Source organism: Delphinus delphis, chromosome 20 (genome assembly GCF_949987515.2).
Source record: "Delphinus delphis chromosome 20, mDelDel1.2, whole genome shotgun sequence".
NCBI lineage: Eukaryota > Metazoa > Chordata > Mammalia > Artiodactyla > Delphinidae > Delphinus > Delphinus delphis.
Window position 1 is genome coordinate 44,994,851 of NC_082702.1, and position 18,649 is coordinate 45,013,499.

General features: G+C 42.4%; 1 protein-coding gene across 2 annotated transcripts; it reads left to right on the forward strand.

Annotated features, from left to right (window-relative positions):
• Nucleotides 1-2,995: 2,995 nt before the first annotated feature.
• Nucleotides 2,996-13,877, forward strand: TAT (tyrosine aminotransferase). 2 transcript variants are annotated; one of them, XM_059999652.1, is made up of 12 exons: nucleotides 2,996-3,116; nucleotides 3,711-3,957; nucleotides 4,113-4,217; nucleotides 6,883-6,950; nucleotides 7,819-7,977; nucleotides 8,180-8,318; nucleotides 8,748-8,800; nucleotides 9,587-9,739; nucleotides 10,354-10,482; nucleotides 10,820-10,903; nucleotides 11,975-12,073; nucleotides 12,790-13,877. In XM_059999652.1, exons 2-12 carry the CDS (start codon nucleotides 3,723-3,725, stop codon nucleotides 12,928-12,930), a joined length of 1,365 nt encoding a protein of 454 aa, XP_059855635.1. In that variant the 5' UTR covers nucleotides 2,996-3,116; nucleotides 3,711-3,722; the 3' UTR covers nucleotides 12,931-13,877. The 2 variants fall into 2 exon arrangements, with proteins under 2 accessions (XP_059855635.1, XP_059855636.1); XM_059999653.1 differs by lacking the exon at nucleotides 2,996-3,116 and adding an exon at nucleotides 3,123-3,478.
• Nucleotides 13,878-18,649: the final 4,772 nt, after the last annotated feature.

Below are 18,649 nucleotides of genomic sequence, written 5' to 3' on the forward strand. Positions count from 1 at the left end.
AAAGGCCAATATCAAGAGGAGGTCTTAATCTCTGAGATTCTTTCCATCTGGAGAAACACTGCTGTAACACTCAGTTGATTCCCTGTGTCACCTCTCAAGCAGGATATGTTGTTCTGACAGCTGGTCTGAGCTCCAAGAGGTTGTCAAAATAAGACATATTTGTGTTGTCTCTTCTCCCTATAGTCTATTATTTGATCAATTGGCAGGTCTATCGGTGTTTGAAATGTGATTCTTCCTCTAGGAAATTATCCCACAAATTACAGGATACTCATAAAAATTCCCAATCATAAATAATGTGTGTTCAATATGATTTATTTGTAATAGAAAGAAAAATTGGAAGCTGCCACATAGCCAACAACAGTGGAATGGTTAACTGAACACTATGTAGCCATTAAAAGGAATTAAGTTGATCTCTATGTATGAAAATGGAAAGAATGGCCACACAACATATAATTAAGACATTTTAAAAAGCAAGCTATATAATCATTAGAGAAATGCAAATCAAAACTACAATGAGGTATCACCTCACACAATGAGGAACCTCTCTATATGGAATGTTTTTCATAACATGGGAAAATATTCATGATATAATTTAAAAATTCACAATGCAAACACTGTCCATAACATGGCCCAGCAGCTCTATGCCAAGGTACATACCCAAGAGAATTGAAAACATATGTTCACACAAAAACCTGTATACAGATGTTAATAGCAGCATTATTCATAATAGCCAAAAAATGGAAACAACCCAAATGGCCAGCAGCTGGTGAATGGATGAACAAATGAAGTATATCCACAGAATGGACTATTTTCCAGCCATAAAAAGGAATGAAGTACTGATACACATTACAACATGGATAAACTTTGAAAAATATTTGCCAAGTGAAAGAAGTCAGAAGCAAAAGATAACATATTGGGGCTTCCCTGGTGGCGCAGTGGTTGAGAGTCCGCCTGCCGATGCAGGGGACACGGGTTCGTGCCCCGGTCCGGGAAGATCCCATATGCCGCGGAGCGACTGGGCCCGTGAGCCATGGCTGCTGAGCCTGCGCGTCCGGAGCCTGTGCTCCGCAACGGGAGAGGCCACAGAAGTGAGAGGCCACAGAAGTGAGAGGCTCGCGTACCGCCAAAAAAAAAAAAGATAACGTATGATTCCATTTGTATGAAACATCAGGAATAGGCAAATCCATGGAGACAGAAAGTAGATTAGTGGTTGTGGGAGACTGGCAGGAGGGAAGTGGGGAGGGGCTCGTTCATGGGTATGGAGTTTCTCTCTGGAGCAATGAAAATGTCTTGGAATTCGATGGTGGTGATGGTTGCACAATGTTGTGAATGAACTAAAAAAATCACTGAATCTTACACTTTGAAATGGTGAACTTTATGTTATATAAATTTTATCTCAATTTAAAAAATATGTATATAGAACAAGATCCAAACTTTGTGGGGGAAAAGTAAGACTAATGGATTAAGAGTGGTGGTGGATTATAAATGCTTTTAATTTTTTCTGATTTTCTCCAGCACATACATGTTATATTTTACATGTTATATTTTAAATGGCAGCGGTGGTGGAATAAAAGCATTTAGGAAAGAGTGGTCTTCTCTCTTGACAAAATCTATGTGCTTTGGAAATAACACCATGTTCTCACTTGGCAACTTAACCAAGGGCAGTCCGTCCAGCCTGTGAAGTATACTTCTTTCTGTACAGTGTTTCACTGCATTTAGTAAAACAAGCCATTCACCTTTTGCTATAGGGTGCCAAAGAGCAGAGCTGACTTAAGCCTTTCCTTTTCTGTCTTTTTAGATGTTGTAGACATAGCTTTTTGAAGCAGAGCAGTCTGGATTAGCTAGCTCAGGGCTCAGAGCTTCAGAACCTAAATTCTCTTTGACCTGACTGGCTTCCTGCCCTTACCTGGTGCTTCTGCTTCTCCACTGGTGAGATGAAGTGGTAAATGCTCACTTCACTGCAGTGGGGAAGAGAATGCATTAGGTAAGTCTTTCAAAGCACTAAGAGATAGAAGGACCAGAGAAATAAAAGGTTATTCAACCCCACTGGAGACTCAAATCACCGATAAGCAGCTGGAGAAGATGGAGCTTATGTAACAACTCTTTGTCTCTCAATAAATAAACAGATAGGATCTGAGTCATGGGGTCACTGAGGCTCCTCTTAACCCTTGGGTGGGTGGTACTTTTCATAGGCTCACAGGAATGCTGAGATCTCTGCTGTGCTTGCTTAGCAAAGTTTTTTATTTAGATCTCGCCTGACATCTTATTTTTCCAGTAGCTCCACAACAGGAAAATGAAGGAGAATTCACAATTGCACAGGTTTTGGTTGCCTTGGAGACCATGTACTTTTAAGATATTTATGGAGGGAGACTTAGTTTACTCTAACTGCAGTATGTTCCAGCTGGAGTAGAACTTTGTGGACGGACAAGGAAAGGAGCCCAAGATGTAGGAAGTAAGTAAGTATGCTGCCCAACAAGTTGTAGAGCATGATCTCAGCTGTGTTTTGAAAATACATAAAATTCTGTAACTATGTATCTGTCATCTAATCTATCATCTATCTATCTATCTATCATCTGTAGATCAATTGATCTACTATCATCTATCCATCTTGGTGAATGGATAGAAATGGCCAAATCATTACTACCGCTTGGCCCTGGGAGTGAGAATGGAACATACAGATAGCAAGACTCTCACTTTTTACTCTATACGTTTCTGTACTATTGAAATTTTAATAGGTTGTTTTGTAACAAAAAAGTTTTAACAAAAGTTACCAACTGTAATCCTAACTACCTCTCTGACAGTCCTTTCAAACATCTCACAAAGTACGCGGAAAGAGTTAACACAGAGCCAGTTCAAATTCCTGATTTGGTGGTGGAGGTGGAGGCAGGGTTAGAGGTAAAAAGAAGCAAAAAGTGGGGAGGGGAGGGAAGAGGAGGGCTGGCTGCTCAGTTCTCACCTGAACCAATAGCATGAAAGTTTCAGGCCCAACGCCCATTTGTGGGACTATTTCAGGAGTCAGAGTTTGCATCTGAATTCACTGTCACTGTAACTTGCCAAAGAACTAAGACGACTTCCTGGTTTGGCTACTTGGAAGCTGCTTCTCCTTTACCCAGAAGGTAAAATCTCAAGGCTCAGCTAATCTGGTGACGGTGATTTGGAGTGTACCCTTTTTTCTTTGTGGTGTATTGACTTCTTTATCCACAGGACAGTAGGATGCTTATGGAATAGGGCTTTATTTTTACTAATGACGATATTAACACTAAATTTCTAACAAGGTGGAATGGTTCTCCCTGGTTCTTCTTTGCACAGGACAAGACACAGTCTGTTGAAGTGTTAGGGAGGAACACTTGCATGGAAAGGAAGGAACACATATGCTTTCATTGTTTAACAGTTCTCATGTCATTTTTCCTTGGTCTCACTGAGAGCGTGGTTACATTTTCATGGGGATTACAGTTGCACACAGCGAATCTCATAGTAGGTAAGTATTCGATGGAACACTCTTAGCTAATATTGTAGAATGGGCTCTTGCTTATTTTCCATCTCAGGGAAAAGTCTTAAAACTCCCCACATTCATAACAAAGCTACTTTACATAGAAAGGAGTTTGGAAAGAGATGTCTGGTGAAATCACCCCAATGTTTTGGTCCAACTGTAGCCCCCCCAGGATGATATCTGTTCTTAGTGTCACAGCGACCCCTTTTTTTCCCCATAGTCTTTGTTAGTGATGGACCCATACATGATTCAGTTGCACGACCATGGCAACCTCCCCTCAGTGCTGGATGTGCATGTCAACATCCCTGGGAGAAGCTCTGTGCCGGGAAAAATGAAAGGCAGGAAGGCCAGATGGTCCGTGAAGCCCTCGGACATGTCCAACAAAACTTTCAATCCCATCCGGGCCATTGTGGACAGCATGAAGGTGAAGCCAAATCCAAACAAGACCATGATTGCTCTGTCAATTGGTGAGTTCGAGACACTTGACCGAGAGGCAGGCATTGTTCCTCCCACCCCCATCCTCATGGGTTGGTTGGAAAGGATGGAAGTGGAGGGTGGGTCTGAGCACTGGGCATGGAAGAATAACCTCTTGGCGGTTCTTTTTTTTTTTTCCCATGAAAAGGGGACCCTACTGTGTTTGGAAACCTGCCTACAGATCCTGAAGTTACCCAAGCAATAAAAGATGCCCTTGACTCGGGGAAGTATAACGGCTATGCTCCCTCCACTGGTAAATTCCTCCTGAGACTCTAATCTGGTGGCTTCCAAATCTTTAGTGCTCTTCTAATAGGAATACATTTCTAGCATTCTTCTTTGCTTTCCCGATGCATAATTCCTAAGGAGAAGCTAAGATAAAATGGCTGTTGGATTTGGGGAAAGGGGTCTCAGCCTACTTAACCTCAAGCCATCAAGGTCTAACTTCTTTCCTGGCTTCCTCTGGCATTACGGCACCTCCCTGCTCTAGGTTCCCATTACATACTTATTTCTCAAATAACACTCCTATTCTATCATCGCTAATTCTAAACGGAGGCCTTGAGTGTGGCTGCACCTGCTTCTTTACAAAGCCCTCTAGCTCCTAAATTAATTTAATTACTGCCCTGTGTAAATAGCTTCTTGGCTTTATTTCTCCTTCTCTACACATTCAAGGTTTAATTTAATTATGGTCCTAATCACACTCTCAATGTAATTGTGCTTGTTTCAAGGCAAAAACAAAAAACAAAACCAATAAAACCAAGAACAGCAAAGGATGAGCTGAACTACTGGAGGATAGAAGGTTTGTTTAGGACAGAAAGAAATTATTCTTAGGTTTAGGTTTAACTCTCTCCATCTATTAAACATTTCTACCCTAAACATTTTGGTAAAATAAGTAATTCCTTGACTTTGTTTCAGTGTCGCACATTTCCCTGCTGTGTATATGTGCGCATAGAAACATATTCTTTTTTTTTTTTTTTTTTTTTTTGCGGTACGCGGGCCTCTCACTGTTGTGGCCTCTCCCGTTGCGGAGCACAGGCTCCGGACGCGCAGGCTCAGCGGCCATGGCTCACGGGCCTAGCCGCTCCGCGGCATGTGGGATCCTCCCGGACCGGGGCACGAACCCGTGTCCCCTGCATCGGCAGGCGGACTCTCAACCACCGAGCCACCAGGGAAGCCCCCTAGAAACATATTCTTAATGCAGAATAAAACTCCAGTTTCATGCTAAACTAGAATTGTAAAAACACTTTAAAGAGATATCAGGGATGTGATTTTTAGGTTGATTATTTACATTTTATGAAGTTTCATAAATAAAAATCAAAACAAAATAAGACCAAAAGTTAAGTTGTAAAAAAAGTTTATACATAATGGAAAAGAATATGAAAAAGGATGTATATATGTATAACTTAAATCACTTTGCTGTACAGCAGAAATTAACATAACATTGTAAATCAACTATACTTCAATAAAAGTTTTTAAAAGTTTATAATGACTTTTATATCCAAAGTATTAGGAAACTGACTTAACCTGAAAACCCAAAACCAAGTCTCCATTTGACAAAATGCAAAGGATATGAACACTTCATGCCAAAGGAAACACAGATAATAATATATATCTAGAAAATACTCTTCTTTATTAGTAATTAAGGAAGTGCTAATTTGTATAATGTCAAGAGACCTATCTCTACCTATTAATTTAACAAACATTAGGAAATACTGCCTCTAGTCTTGGTAACTGAAGACAATCTTTCTGGAGAGCAATTTTGTAAAACATAATAATTTGTATGAAACTGTCTATACTTCAAGCTTGTAAACCAACATTTGGAACTATTATATGAGAATATAATTTAAAAGAAAAAAATTTTAATTTCAATATAATTTTTAAAATTTATTTTAATTTATATTATTTATTTTTGGCTGTGTCGGGTCTTCCTTGCTGCTCACGGGCTTTCTCCAGTTGCGGCGAGCGGGGGCCACTCCTCACCGCGGTGGCCCCCCTGCCCCCGCTGTGGAGCATGGGCTCCAGGCACAGGGCCTCAGCAGTTGTGGCACATGGGCTCAGCAGCTGTGGCTTGCAAGCCCCAGAGTACAGGCTCAGCAGTTGTGGCGCATGGGTCGGTTGCTCTGTGGCACGTGGGATCCTCGCAGACCAGGGCTTGAACCCATGTCCCCTGCACTGGCAGGCGGACTCTCAACCACTCCGCCACCAGGGAAGTCCATCAATATAAGTTAAAAGGAAAAATACTAATAGGTATACAGTACAATGTGAAAAAGTTAAAATGGACCCAAGGTAATGAATTCACTAATTACAAGTTTTCAAAAAATATAATACCTGGGGCTTCCCTGGTGGCGCAGTGGTTGAGAGTCCGCCTCCCGATGCAGGGGACACAGGTTCGTGCCCCGGTCCGGGAAGATCCCACATGCCGCGGAGCGGCTGGGCCCGTGGGCCATGGCCACTGAGCCTGCGCGTCTGGAGCCTGTGCTCTGCAACGAGAGAAGCCACAACAGTGAGAGGCCCGCGTACCGCAAAAAAAAAAAAAAAGAAATATATATATATATAAAATACCTGGAAGGGATTTAGGAATAATCTAAATCCTAACTAATCTAATCCTATTTTAGATTATTTAATCTAAATTTTAGATTAAATAATCTAAAATAAAATAAAACATATCACAGTAACCAAGATGCTGCAGAGTATTTTATAGTTTGGGGAACTCTTTGTTATTATTTATATATTTGTGCTCATTATAAAATTGTAAGATATAAAGTTAATCTCCTTTATCTATAGTGACAGAGAGCTAAACTAAATTGTATGTGCTCTGAGCTGGGGCAGAAGGTAGCCTCCAAGCCCTGTTGACTTGAGGGCAAAGCTGTCCGTTGTGGAATGAAAACTTCCAGCTTCCTCATTCTGCTCTTTTCTCTCAGGCTACTTATCCAGTCGGGAGGAGGTTGCTTCTTATTACCACTGTCCCGAGGCACCCCTGGAAGCTAAGGTGAGCCCTAGACAAGGAACCAGCTTGGGAACAGTATTGGGCAAACTCTACCCTTTTCCTTGTTTCTGTTCCATGAGGAATAAGGGTTTCAAGTGGAACAAAAACTAAGGATAATTTCCCTTTGGCAATTCGAGGACTTTTCATACGGGGAGGCCACTAATCAGCGATTATATTTAATGTCATTATAGTATGATAATAACGTTGCATATAACTCGTATAGTGTCTGTCTCAAGGAGGCTTAAAGGACTCAGAGGTCACCGTATATTTTGCTTCTCTGCAAAAGATCATTGAAAAACAATAATTCATAAACATCAAATATTGAAATTTTTAATTTTATCAATAGGTCTTTTATGAATCTGTAGCTTCCTTCACTGCCCTTAAGGTCACTTAGATGGGAAGATAGAGCTTCCGTGGCATACTGGATTGATGGCAGGGCCAAGTTTAAATGCTACCCTCTGCTCTGTTGTCCACTGGGTGGGTGTCAATATTTCTTAACATTAAGAGGTGCCCTATATCTGTCTTTCAGAAGAGAGTCAGGTTTCAAATCTCTGGTCAAAAGTAAATAAATAACCAGGTGAAAAAGTCCAAGGTCATAATGATCTCTCGTGGAGGTCTGCTGAGTCACAACCAACCCGTCCTTTTTTAAGTGATTTATTTCTCTTAAGTGGCCAACATTTTCAACAACTTTTAGATATGCACATATGTAAACATATTCACTTCTTTCCATTTTGGCTTTGTACAGTCCCCACTACTTTACATAGAGTTTGTAAAAATAAGGGTTTTTTTGCTTCGCACTCATTCATCTGATAACCTTTCTCCTGTTGCTGTTGGAACCCCTAACAAAATGAAACTTTTCTGTTCTTTACAGGATGTCATTCTAACAAGTGGCTGCAGTCAGGCTATTGAACTTTGTTTAGCTGTGCTGGCCAACCCAGGGCAAAACATCCTAGTTCCCAGACCTGGCTTCTCTCTCTACAGGACTCTGGCGGAATCTATGGGAATCGAGGTCAAACCCTACAATTTATTGGTAAAAGACTTTTAAATTTTAGACACAAGAGCTCAATTACTACTTCATAAAAATATATGACCATTATCTTAGCAGAGAAAGATCTGGAAGTGGGTGGTCGAGGCCACAGACACATTTTGTTATTTACATTATATCTTTGAGTGAAGTGAGTAGTCCTACATTTTTCAGAATCATCTTAGTCTCCCCGTTTTTTCCTCCTCAGCCAGAGAAGTTTTGGGAAATTGACCTGAAACAACTGGAATCTCTGATTGATGAAAAGACAGCTTGTCTCGTTGTCAATAATCCATCAAACCCTTGTGGGTCAGTGTTCAGTAGAAGTCATCTCCAGAAAATTTTGGCAGGTGAGTCCAGCAGACTTCACTTGACAGGGGAGAAGATGGGGATGGAATCCTTCAGGTGTTTCATGGAACGAGAAAGGAGTCCTTCACTAAGTTCCAAGCCTGGGATGGAGGTGGGAGGGCTCCACTGGGGTCTCTAGTGAGTGGTGTGCCCCTGGAAAGGTAGGAATTTCCTGAAAGAATGAGAAAAAGAGGAAATACTTGCCTCTTCACCACTCCCATCATGTGGAAGAGAGGGTTTGAAATATCTAGTTAATTAAAGAGCAAATTTAGGCTCTGTACCCTGGAAGAGTATAAGAAGAGTTTATAGTTCTTAAAGAGGAAGATGAAACATACAAACATGAAATGCAAAGTATAATAAGCCCAGGTAAATATTAAATGCTAAGGCAATTCACATTAAAAATGATTTCAGCATGTTTCTCTTATTTTCAGTGGCTGCAAGGCAGTGTGTCCCCATCTTAGCTGATGAGATCTATGGAGACATGGTGAGTCTCGGGTAGGATGCATCACTGTCATATTCTCAATCCCAAATTATCTCATGGCACCTTTAGATGTGGCACCTAGAATAATCAGAAGCAAATCCTAATCATTTCAGTACAGCACTAATCAGTAGTATCCCTGCGCTCTAAACAGATATACAGATAACCAGCCCTTAGCCAGTTTTCCAAGATCCAAAAAGCTATACAAATCTGAAGATTTTTGGAATTCATTTGGTGGCAAAACCTGGCTTGGCCTGATATAAAGCTATTTGTAAATCTTTATGTATCTCACTTATGGATCTATATAAGAGTGTAAGGAAAGGGCCGGAACAGTTACTGTGCTTGATTAGGAGTGCTGTCCCCGATTGCCCTGCGGCTGTTACATAATATATGGTACATGTGCTATATAACCTTTCTAAAATCCAAACAGTTCTACATTTGGCAACACACTTGAGCCCAGGAATTTCACATAAGGGATTATGGACCCATACCTTATTGTGAAATCTGTAACTCCAACGGTCATTCATTCCCTAGAGCCAAGGGTTATACCTATTACTGGGCTGGGGTCAGTTTCCTCATTTTAGGCTTCCTTTAATCTAGACTAGATACTGGGTTAAATGTATTTGGGTGTCCCCTCTGAAGCCTCTTGAGATCCCAATCATGCTTCAGGGTAGGAATGAGCCCGTAAATCTGAGACCCTGTCCCTAGGGATATAAGGAAAATTTTGCAAGGCATGGGATTCAGAGGAAAGTAAACCAGAAGACAACAGTAACAAGCACCTCTTCTCCTCAGGTGTTTTCAGATTCCAAATTTGAACCTCTAGCCACCCTCAGTAGCAACGTCCCCATCCTGTCCTGTGGAGGGCTGGCCAAGCGCTGGCTGGTTCCTGGCTGGAGGATGGGCTGGATTCTCATCCATGACCGAAGAGATATTTTTGGCAATGAGGTGAGAGCAATGTGGTGAAATCGTATGTCTAATTTAGGGGTGATTATATACATATATTTTTCTAAATATTTATTTATTTACTTTGCATGCACAGTGGTAAGGAGGTAAGGAGTTCTTTTCTTTCTTTTTGGCCCTGTAGTTCCGTATGCCTGGAAAGACACTGGATAAAGACAGTACTAGTTATTCCTCTCCAAAACTCAGTTTTTCTGTCTTGGTGAGGAAGTTCCATCCACCTCCAATTTTAGTACCACAAAAAAGGAAACAATAGCAGTAATGATACCTAATATTGTTTGTGGGATTACAATGTGCCAGAGCTTTATGTACTTTATTTCAATTTAATTCTCCTAACAACCCTGTGAGGCCAGTATTAGTATTACCTCCATTTCACAGGTAAGAAATATGAGACACAGAGAGGTTGTATAATTTGCCCAGAGTCACACAGCCAGTGCACGGCAGAGCTGGGCTACAAACCTAGGTGGTCTGATCTAAGAATGACACTAGGCACCATCACTTCTCCAGAGATTAAAAACTTGATAGAATTGGCAGAACAAGGATCTCCACAGTGGGGATGCCTAAGAAAGGCTAAATAATGTGTTTGCTGGGGGGCTTTTTAGATCCGAGATGGGCTGGTGAAGCTGAGTCAGCGGATCCTGGGACCCTGCACCCTTGTCCAGGGAGCTCTGAAAAGCATCCTGCATCGCACCCCTGAAGAGTTCTACCACAACACTCTAAGCTTCCTCAAGGTAAGGGCAGCCCATGACTTTCCACTTTGGGAGTCAAGGAATGCCACCAGTGGAATTTGAAATAATGGGTCCTCATTTCTGGAGCAATGCTCCATTATGGGGCTTCCAAGCCAGGAGGTGGCATCAGTGTAAATATCTACCCATACATTTCTCTAACTTCTGGCAATCCACCCTGCTCCTGGCCAAAAGCTTCAAGTGACAGAGTTTTTATCTTGTTACCTCTTATGCCAGGAGGGCAAACTTAGGTTCCCTGCCTTTGATGTGGGCTCTCCTTTTAATGACTTGGTTTTTCTTTTGCTTAACTTTTCATTCTTGATGTCTCTGTCTCCTCTCGTAGTCCAATGCGGATCTCTGCTATGGGGCATTGGCTGCCATTCCTGGACTCCGGCCCATCCGCCCTTCTGGGGCCATGTACCTCATGGTGAGTATGTGGGTGGCAGGCAGTTGGTGGTGGTGGGGGAAGCCAGTCTGCAGGGCTCACGAAGACAACCACATGGGCTCCTGAGGCAGTCAGTTTAGGAACTGCCTTGTTCTGAATTGTCCCATCGATGTGGTTTAACCTCAGTGCTAAAAAAAAGAAAAAAGAAGAAAAAGAAAAAAACTCTTAAAATGACTTAATTCTTCATACTGAGACTCATTTTATATGTAGATACAGGGATGACATAAGACACAAATAAGAGGCTTTCCACACTACTGTAATTCTCACCTAGGAGAGATCTGGTTCCCTAGGAATGTTTGGGGATATATAGGAATTTTGTTTGTTTTCAGAAAGACTGTGTGGGGTGCTATTGTCATTTTGTGGGCCAGGGATGCTAAATATTTTTCAATGGGCAGGGTAGTTCCATGCAATCAAGAATAGCCTGGCCCATAATGATTATGGTGCCTTTAAAAAAATAATTAATTAATTAATGTAATTTTGGCTGCGTTGGGTCTTCGTTGCTACGTGCGGGCTTTTTCTCCAGTTGTGGTGGGCGGGGCTACTCTTCCTTGTGGTGCGCGGGCTTCTCATTGCGGGGGCTTCTCTTGTTGCGGAGCACGGGCTCCAGGCGTGCGGGCTTCAGTAGTTGTGGCTCGCAGGGTCTAGAGCACAGGCTCAGTAGTTGTGGCACACGGGCTTAATTGCTCCGTGGCATGTAGGATCTTCCCGGACTAGGGCTCGAACCCATGCCCCCTGCTTTGGCAGGTTGATTCTTAACCACTGCGCCACCAGGGAAGTCCCAATAGTGCCTTTTTTGAGAAACACTGGCATCCTATTTCCAGCTTTCATTTATCAGCATCCAAGAAGGAACCCTTCAGTAATCTAAAACATTAATATAAATATATCCTCTCTTCCCTCTGAAAAATTCTGTGAGTTCGTAAGAGCAAGAACTCTTAGTTATCAGTAGTGGAGTTCCAAGATGTTTTTTAGAGCAGTCCCTACCTTAACTTGTGGCATAGGGAGTTGGCCTGTTTTCCCTCCTGATAAATTTGCATCTCCCTGTTATTGGTATAGGTTGGAATTGAGATGGAACATTTCCCAGAATTTGAGAATGATGTGGAATTCACTGAGCAGTTAGTTGCTGAGCAATCCGTCCACTGCCTCCCGGCAACAGTGAGTGCTTACGTCTCTCAGGACACTCTCAACGGTTTCTAGAGTCTCAGGAACTCTCCCTGAGCTGGTCTTTAGCCTGACTTTCTCTCCCCCAACAAAGCATACTGTCGGCCTTCATATACTCAGCTTCCTCATCCACGGATTCAACCAACTGTGGATGGAAAAATATGAGGGGAAAAAAAAAATCCCAGAAAGTTCCAAAACTTGAATTTGCTGCAGACTGGCAACTATTTGCATAGCATTTACATTGTATTAGGTATTATAAGTAACCTAGAGATGATTTAAAGTACACAGGAAGATGTATGTAGGTTATGCAAATACTATGCCATTTTATATATGCGACTTGAGCATCCTCGGATTTTGGCACTCTCAAAGGTTCTGGAACCAACCCTCCAAGGATACCGAGGGACTACTGTATTCTCTTTCGAAAAGATTCAAACTGATGGGTCTCATGACCTCTATTTAAAATTTGTTTCTCCCCCATCCAGGAAGAAAAATTGTGGTTGAACATTCTAGGTGAGAGGAAATCAAGCTTGTCCCACAAATTCCTTTTAAGATAAATTAACTCAGTTACTGGCTGAGTCCAGTGGTGGGAATTGAGTGAAATGATAGCCTTGGGTAAATGGCATCACTGCTTTGTGCTGATTAGGGCCACATTAGGGTGGTCCAGTCCCTGATTCAATTGCTCTGAGAATAACAGGCTTTTGTTTTTGCAGTGCTTCGAGTACCCAAATTTCTTCCGAGTGGTAATCACAATCCCCGAAGTGATGATGCTGGAGGCCTGTAGCCGGATCCAGGAGTTCTGTGACCAGCACTACCATTGTGCTGAAGGGAGCCCGGAGGAATGTGACAAATAGGACGCAGTCCATTCTCCTGAGTGTGTGTCCCATCGGGCTGGGGAGAGCGGGACTGAGCCCTGCTGCTCCTCAGGTGCCCCTGCTGGGAGAGGGGCCTCACAAATACCACGACAAGGGCTCAGAATTGCTCCAGCTTTCCCCCAGCTGTATCCACACACACACTCTGAACCCCAGATTTCATCGCACTCTGCTCTGCTGGAGTGGCTCACTAATTCATTAATCCACCCCTATGACTTCCATCAATCCATCCTCCCATATGACTTCCTCCTTTTAGCTTGAGAGTACCAGGTGAACAAAGTCACCCAGGAAACGGTAGAGACAGGAAAATTAAGAACTCAGGATTAGAGAATCAAAAGATTGAGGGGAAGTTGTGCCCCCAACCATTTCCTCTTACTCTAAGTAAGAACACATTCTCTTCAGTCAGGTCTGAAGCCCAACTCTGTTACTGGCTCACTTCAGGTATACATCACTGTATGCAATAATGCTATAATGAAAGAAGTTGGGGACACATGTATTTGGTTACTTCTAAACACATTAGGAAAGCTTGCCAATTTGAAGGCTCTCTTACAGAAACTTTTCGCTGATTTTTTTTTTTGTAGAGAATTATTTTGTGATACAAAGAAATTTAATTGATAGAGTTTCTAAATGTAGATATATGTGTATCAGGCTTTCTTAAAATGGCAGCACATCTGTACTAAAAAAAGGAGGAATCAGAGGACCTTCCAGGAACGCTGCTGTGTAAGGGCCAGAATTTTCTTCACTCGTCACTGTTATAGAATCATTATTACTTTTGCTGTAACGTTGATATTGATTTATTGATATATATGTATATTATCTTTTCATATGTTTTCTAAGAAACATTTATATTGAAAAGATCTTTTATTTTGCCAAGGGCATAAATTATTGTTTTCCTTTTTCTTTTTTTTTTTAATAAATTTTACTAAGTATTCTCTTCTGTGATGTCATTTTTCTCCTCTGTGGGGAATTTCTATCCCCAGGTGCTACTTATTGCGCAGTCTGATTGATTTATTACCCACTAGGTTTCAATTATTTCTTTGTAGATGTACTGACATTTGGAGTCACTTAAGAAACACTATTCCTAAAATATTTTATTTGGGAGCTCAACTTCTTGCTTGTACTTACAAACAAGACAAACCAAGAAGCAACATTATAAACACCTGGCCTCTGACTTCACACTTTCAACTTTTGGGATCCCCACTCTCCAATTTCCTACACTTGTCTAGATCTACTAACCACTCACTGGGTAACAAGTTGAACTGGTTCAGCTAATCAAGAGAATGAGGTGTGTCCGGTGTGCTCATCTTTCAGTATGAGCTTTTTGTCTGCAAATCCTCTTAAGCACAGTTGCCTAATTTTTTCCTAACCATTTCCCTTGGAGGAGGGAGCCTGAAGTTATTTTGCAAGGTTAGGGGCAGGAATATACCATAATCAATCTGAGAATTCTTCACTAAGGGATGTTTTCCTTATCTAGAATAGGAACTTCAAGTCTCAACTCTGCCAACCACACCCAATTAATTTCCTTTACAAAAATAAACATCAAACATCCCCTTCCCATCTATGTCGGACTTCGGTGAACTAAAATTTACCCTTCAATTTTTTTCAGCAAAACCAAGAGGAATATACAATGATTGAGATGAAAAACATTTGTTTCCTGTATGCCACTCCTGCCGATTTTTCGAAAATTCCTGGCTCCTCTTTTCCTGTACCTCTGGCCCCAACTCCCAAGGATATCTGTCCAGAGATAAACAGGAAGACTTAGTGGTTTACACAAAACGTTTTATCTTCACACGTATGTATAATTCTATCCAGCATTACTGAATCTAGACAGCCTTCTTAAATTTCCAAATTTCCTTGATATCTACCATTTTGGTAAGGGAGTCAAATGAAAATTCGAAGATTTAAAAAACAAAACGGGACTTCCCTGGTGGCGCAGTGGTTAAGAATCCACCTGCCAATTCAGGGAACATGGGTTCCAGCCCTGGTCCAGGAAGATCCCTCATGCCGCAGAGCAACTAAGCCCATGCACCACAACTACTGAGCCTGTGATCTAGGGGCCATGCCCTAGAGCCCATGAGCCACAACTACTGAAGTCCACCCGCCTAGAGCCCGTGCTCCGCAACAAGAGAAGCCACAGCATTAGAAGCACGTGCACCACAGTGAAGGGTAGCCCCTGCTCACCACAACTGGAGAAAGCCCCTGTGCAGCAACAAAGACCCAATGCAGCCAAAAATATATAAATAAATAATTTAAAAAAATAAAATAAACAAAACAAAAATACATGCACATTGGACATATTTCAAACGATGCAAAAAAATAAAAAAACCCACTCATGCCAGTCCTTCAGCACCTTTTCTTCTCCCCTGAGGTAATCACAGTAGCAGTTGCTGATCCATTCTTTGACATTATTCTGTGTACACATAAATGTTTTTGCGTGTGAATTTTTCTTTTTTCTTTTTTTTTTCCTTTCTTCAAAGTAACTATTACTCAACTTTTTAATTCAGCTTCTGTGGAAGTCTAAGGAGGGATGACATTTCTGTCCATCATGTCCTGGGTGATTCTGAATAAAAAAGGGACCCCCTGGTCGGGGCTGCTTCCAAACAAGATTAAAATTCCCAAGAGACAATTCCCAGCTGCTTCGCGGATGGCGGCAGTAGGATGGTGGCTTCCGAGCGTCCCAGGATAAAACAAAGGATGCTTTAAAAGGTCGGAGACAAGGGCTCGCAGCTGTGAATTCACCTTTCTGTCTAACCTACGGGATAACTGGCGAGTTACCACTGACCCGGTACCACACACCGTCCCACTCTAGTCCCTAGCAGTCACCAACGACGCAACCCTGCTCTGGGTGACCGTGTTGGAAGAGGAGGGGGTCGGGGGATGGAGCGGTGGCGGAGTTGGGGTGGGGTGGAGCGGGGGAAAGAACCCACGGCTGCGCAGGCACAAATGCTAATGAGGGCGGCGCACTACTCAGGGCGCATGCGCAGTCACGGGACTAGGAGACGCCGCAGACCGTGAGGCGCCGGCGGGGTCGCGTATCTCTAGTGGGAGCGACTACCTTTTCTCCGGATGTTCGGTTTTGTTTCCTCCTTCAGCCTATTTCTCGGACCCGCGCCTTTTTGAGAGATTCCCTTCCTCCTTTGCCCCCTTTTCGGGCCACATCAGGCGGGAGGCTTCCAGAAAGTCGACAAGTCATCTTTAGGTATTGTAAACACCTGTTAACCTTTTCCTAGCTGTGGGCGGGTGCCAGTAAGTCCCATAAGTTGTGAAACAGAAGCAGAAGTTCCCAGGAGCTGTTGTCAGATTTCAAAAGTATCCCTGGAAATTTTCTTGGAAGAATCGTATCCTTCACGGTCCCGAGTGCATGGCATATATGTTTGGATTTCTGCCGAGCCAGAAAGGTGACTCCTCTGCTGTGCTTCACGCACACCACACTTTACTGTGCAGGAGGGCCTGTATTTTAAGTACTCTAAAGGTCGAAGTATTGAATCTGTTGGAGAAGTGAATCCCCGGTACATCTTATTCATACTCTTATTTACTTTAAACAGTTCGTGTGTTTACAAACGGGTTTCATAATGATGTCATAGAAACCGCACATCCGGATGCTCTCTATGGGTCAGATTGTTGCAGAGCACCTTCCAAAGAAAGTCACTTTCTGACACTCTAATTGAGGTGTGTTATGTAGGAAGCAGGTGATGCTAATTCTGCGAAGAAAACAGTCTGCAAACTAGCAAGTGTGTCTTAATTTTTGTCAGTGTTTCAAGCATAGAAAAGAATTCTTGCTCCTTGAGACATTTACTCATTTGAAAATTGAAATGCAAAGTACATTATGAAATTCAAAGTACGTTATCCCGGGCTTCCCTGGTGGCGCATTGGTTGAGAGTCCGCCTGCTGAGGCAGGGCACACGGGTTCGTGCCCCGGTCCGGGAAGATCCCACATGCCTCGGAGCGGCTGGGCCCGTGAGCCATGGCCGCTGAGCCTGCGCGTCCGGAGCCTGTGCTCCGCAACGGGAGAGGCCACAACAGTGAAAGGCCTGCGTACCGCAAAAAAAAAAAAAAGAAAAAAAAAAAGTACGTTATCCCGTGTTTAAAAAATAAAGCCGCAGGGAGTTCTTGCTTTGTCAGCACATATACTAAAATTGGAACAATACAGAGAAGACGAGCATAGTACTAGCAATCCAAATACAACAGCCCATTAAAAAGATTATGTACCATGACCAAGTGGGATTTTTTGTTTTATAAATTTATTTATTTTTGTCTGCGTTGGGTCTTCATTGCTGCGTGCGGGCTTCTCATTGCAGTGGTTTCTTTTGTTGTGGTTCACGGGCCCTAAGTGCGTAGGCTTCTGTAGTTGTGGCAGGCAGGCTCAGTAGTTGTGGCTCACGGGCTCTAGGGCGCAGGCTCAGTAGCTGTGGCTCACGGGCTTAGTTGCTCCGCGGCATGTGGGATCTTCCCGGACTAGGGCTACAAACCTGTGTCCCTTGCACTGGCAGGCAGATTCTTAACTGCGCCACCAGGGAAGCCCCGACCAAGTGGGATTTATTTCTGGAATATGGGAATGGTTCAACAAATGAAAAAACAGTGTAATACACCTCAATAACAGAATGAAGGACAAAAACGACCTGGTCATCTCAGTGATGCTAACAAAACATTTGGGAGGTCTGAGGTCTTCTGCCAGCGTTCAGTAGGTGTTCTATAGGAGTTGTTCCACATGTAGATGTATTTCTGATGTATCTGTGGGGAGGAAGGTGATCTCCGCGTCTTACTCTTCCGCCATCTTGAAGCTCCTCCGAGATTTCTTTCTTTTTAATTCATCCTTTCATTCAAGCTTAGCACTTGAAGGGTCCTGACTTCATGCAGAGTTTAAATTACAACTCCCTGCCTTACATGGGCCTAAGGTTCCCTCTCTAGTCTTAAAATCCAAACCTCTTGGTTACTGAGGTAGCACCAGCATAACCATAATCTTTTTTCCTCGTTTTCAGTTCCCTCTTTATTTGTGCTCCTCGGGAGTTACCCTTACCCTCTTGCAAAGTTAGCTCCGAATCTGAAAAAGTGTATGTTAGATTTTATCTAATATATCTAGGTGTTTTGAAGCACCCACATTTTCGCATTATCTAGTTTGTGATATTGCTATAGAAATTCCCATACTTTTAGCTCCCTCCAGCCTGATGCTTTCTCTTTCCATTCGTTCCCCCTGGAATTCTTCTTCCATGGCAGATTAAAATTCCCTGCCATTCCCAAAGTGTTGAGCATAGTTCCTTCACGTCTTTGCTTTAACCATAACTTGGCTGTTCCCCCAAAGATACTGCCACCCCTACAGCCAGCTTGAAATTGCTTTTATTTCACCTAGTCTAGAAATCTAACTTACTGTCCTTTCAGGATTTCTAGTCTCTCAGAGTCATGCAATAACCATCCTTTAAAATATAGGCTATAACACAACATTTTAAACCAACTATACTCCAATAAAAATTTTAAAAGTAAATAAAATATAAGCTATATTACTTTATACCCTTTCTGTACACTCTCCTTTATTTACTTAGGGCCTTGACATATGGGAAATTTCAGTATTTCTTTGGATAACCCAACCAACACCTATAACGGCCTCCTGCCTATCTCGAACTTGAGGAGCTATATGTAAATCTTACTGCATTATGGCCACCCACTCCCACAGACACACCTTGTTCTTTTTTTTTAATAATAAATT

Coding starts and splice junctions, on each gene's coding strand:
- TAT (XM_059999652.1), top strand. CDS start 3,723: ATGGACCCATACATGATTCAGTTGCACGACCATGGCAACCTCCCCTCA. Junction 8,319..8,747: donor TCTCCAGAAAATTTTGGCAG/GTGAGTCCAGCA, acceptor TCTTATTTTCAG/TGGCTGCAAGGCAGTGTGTC. Junction 8,801..9,586: donor ATGAGATCTATGGAGACATG/GTGAGTCTCGGG, acceptor TCTTCTCCTCAG/GTGTTTTCAGATTCCAAATT.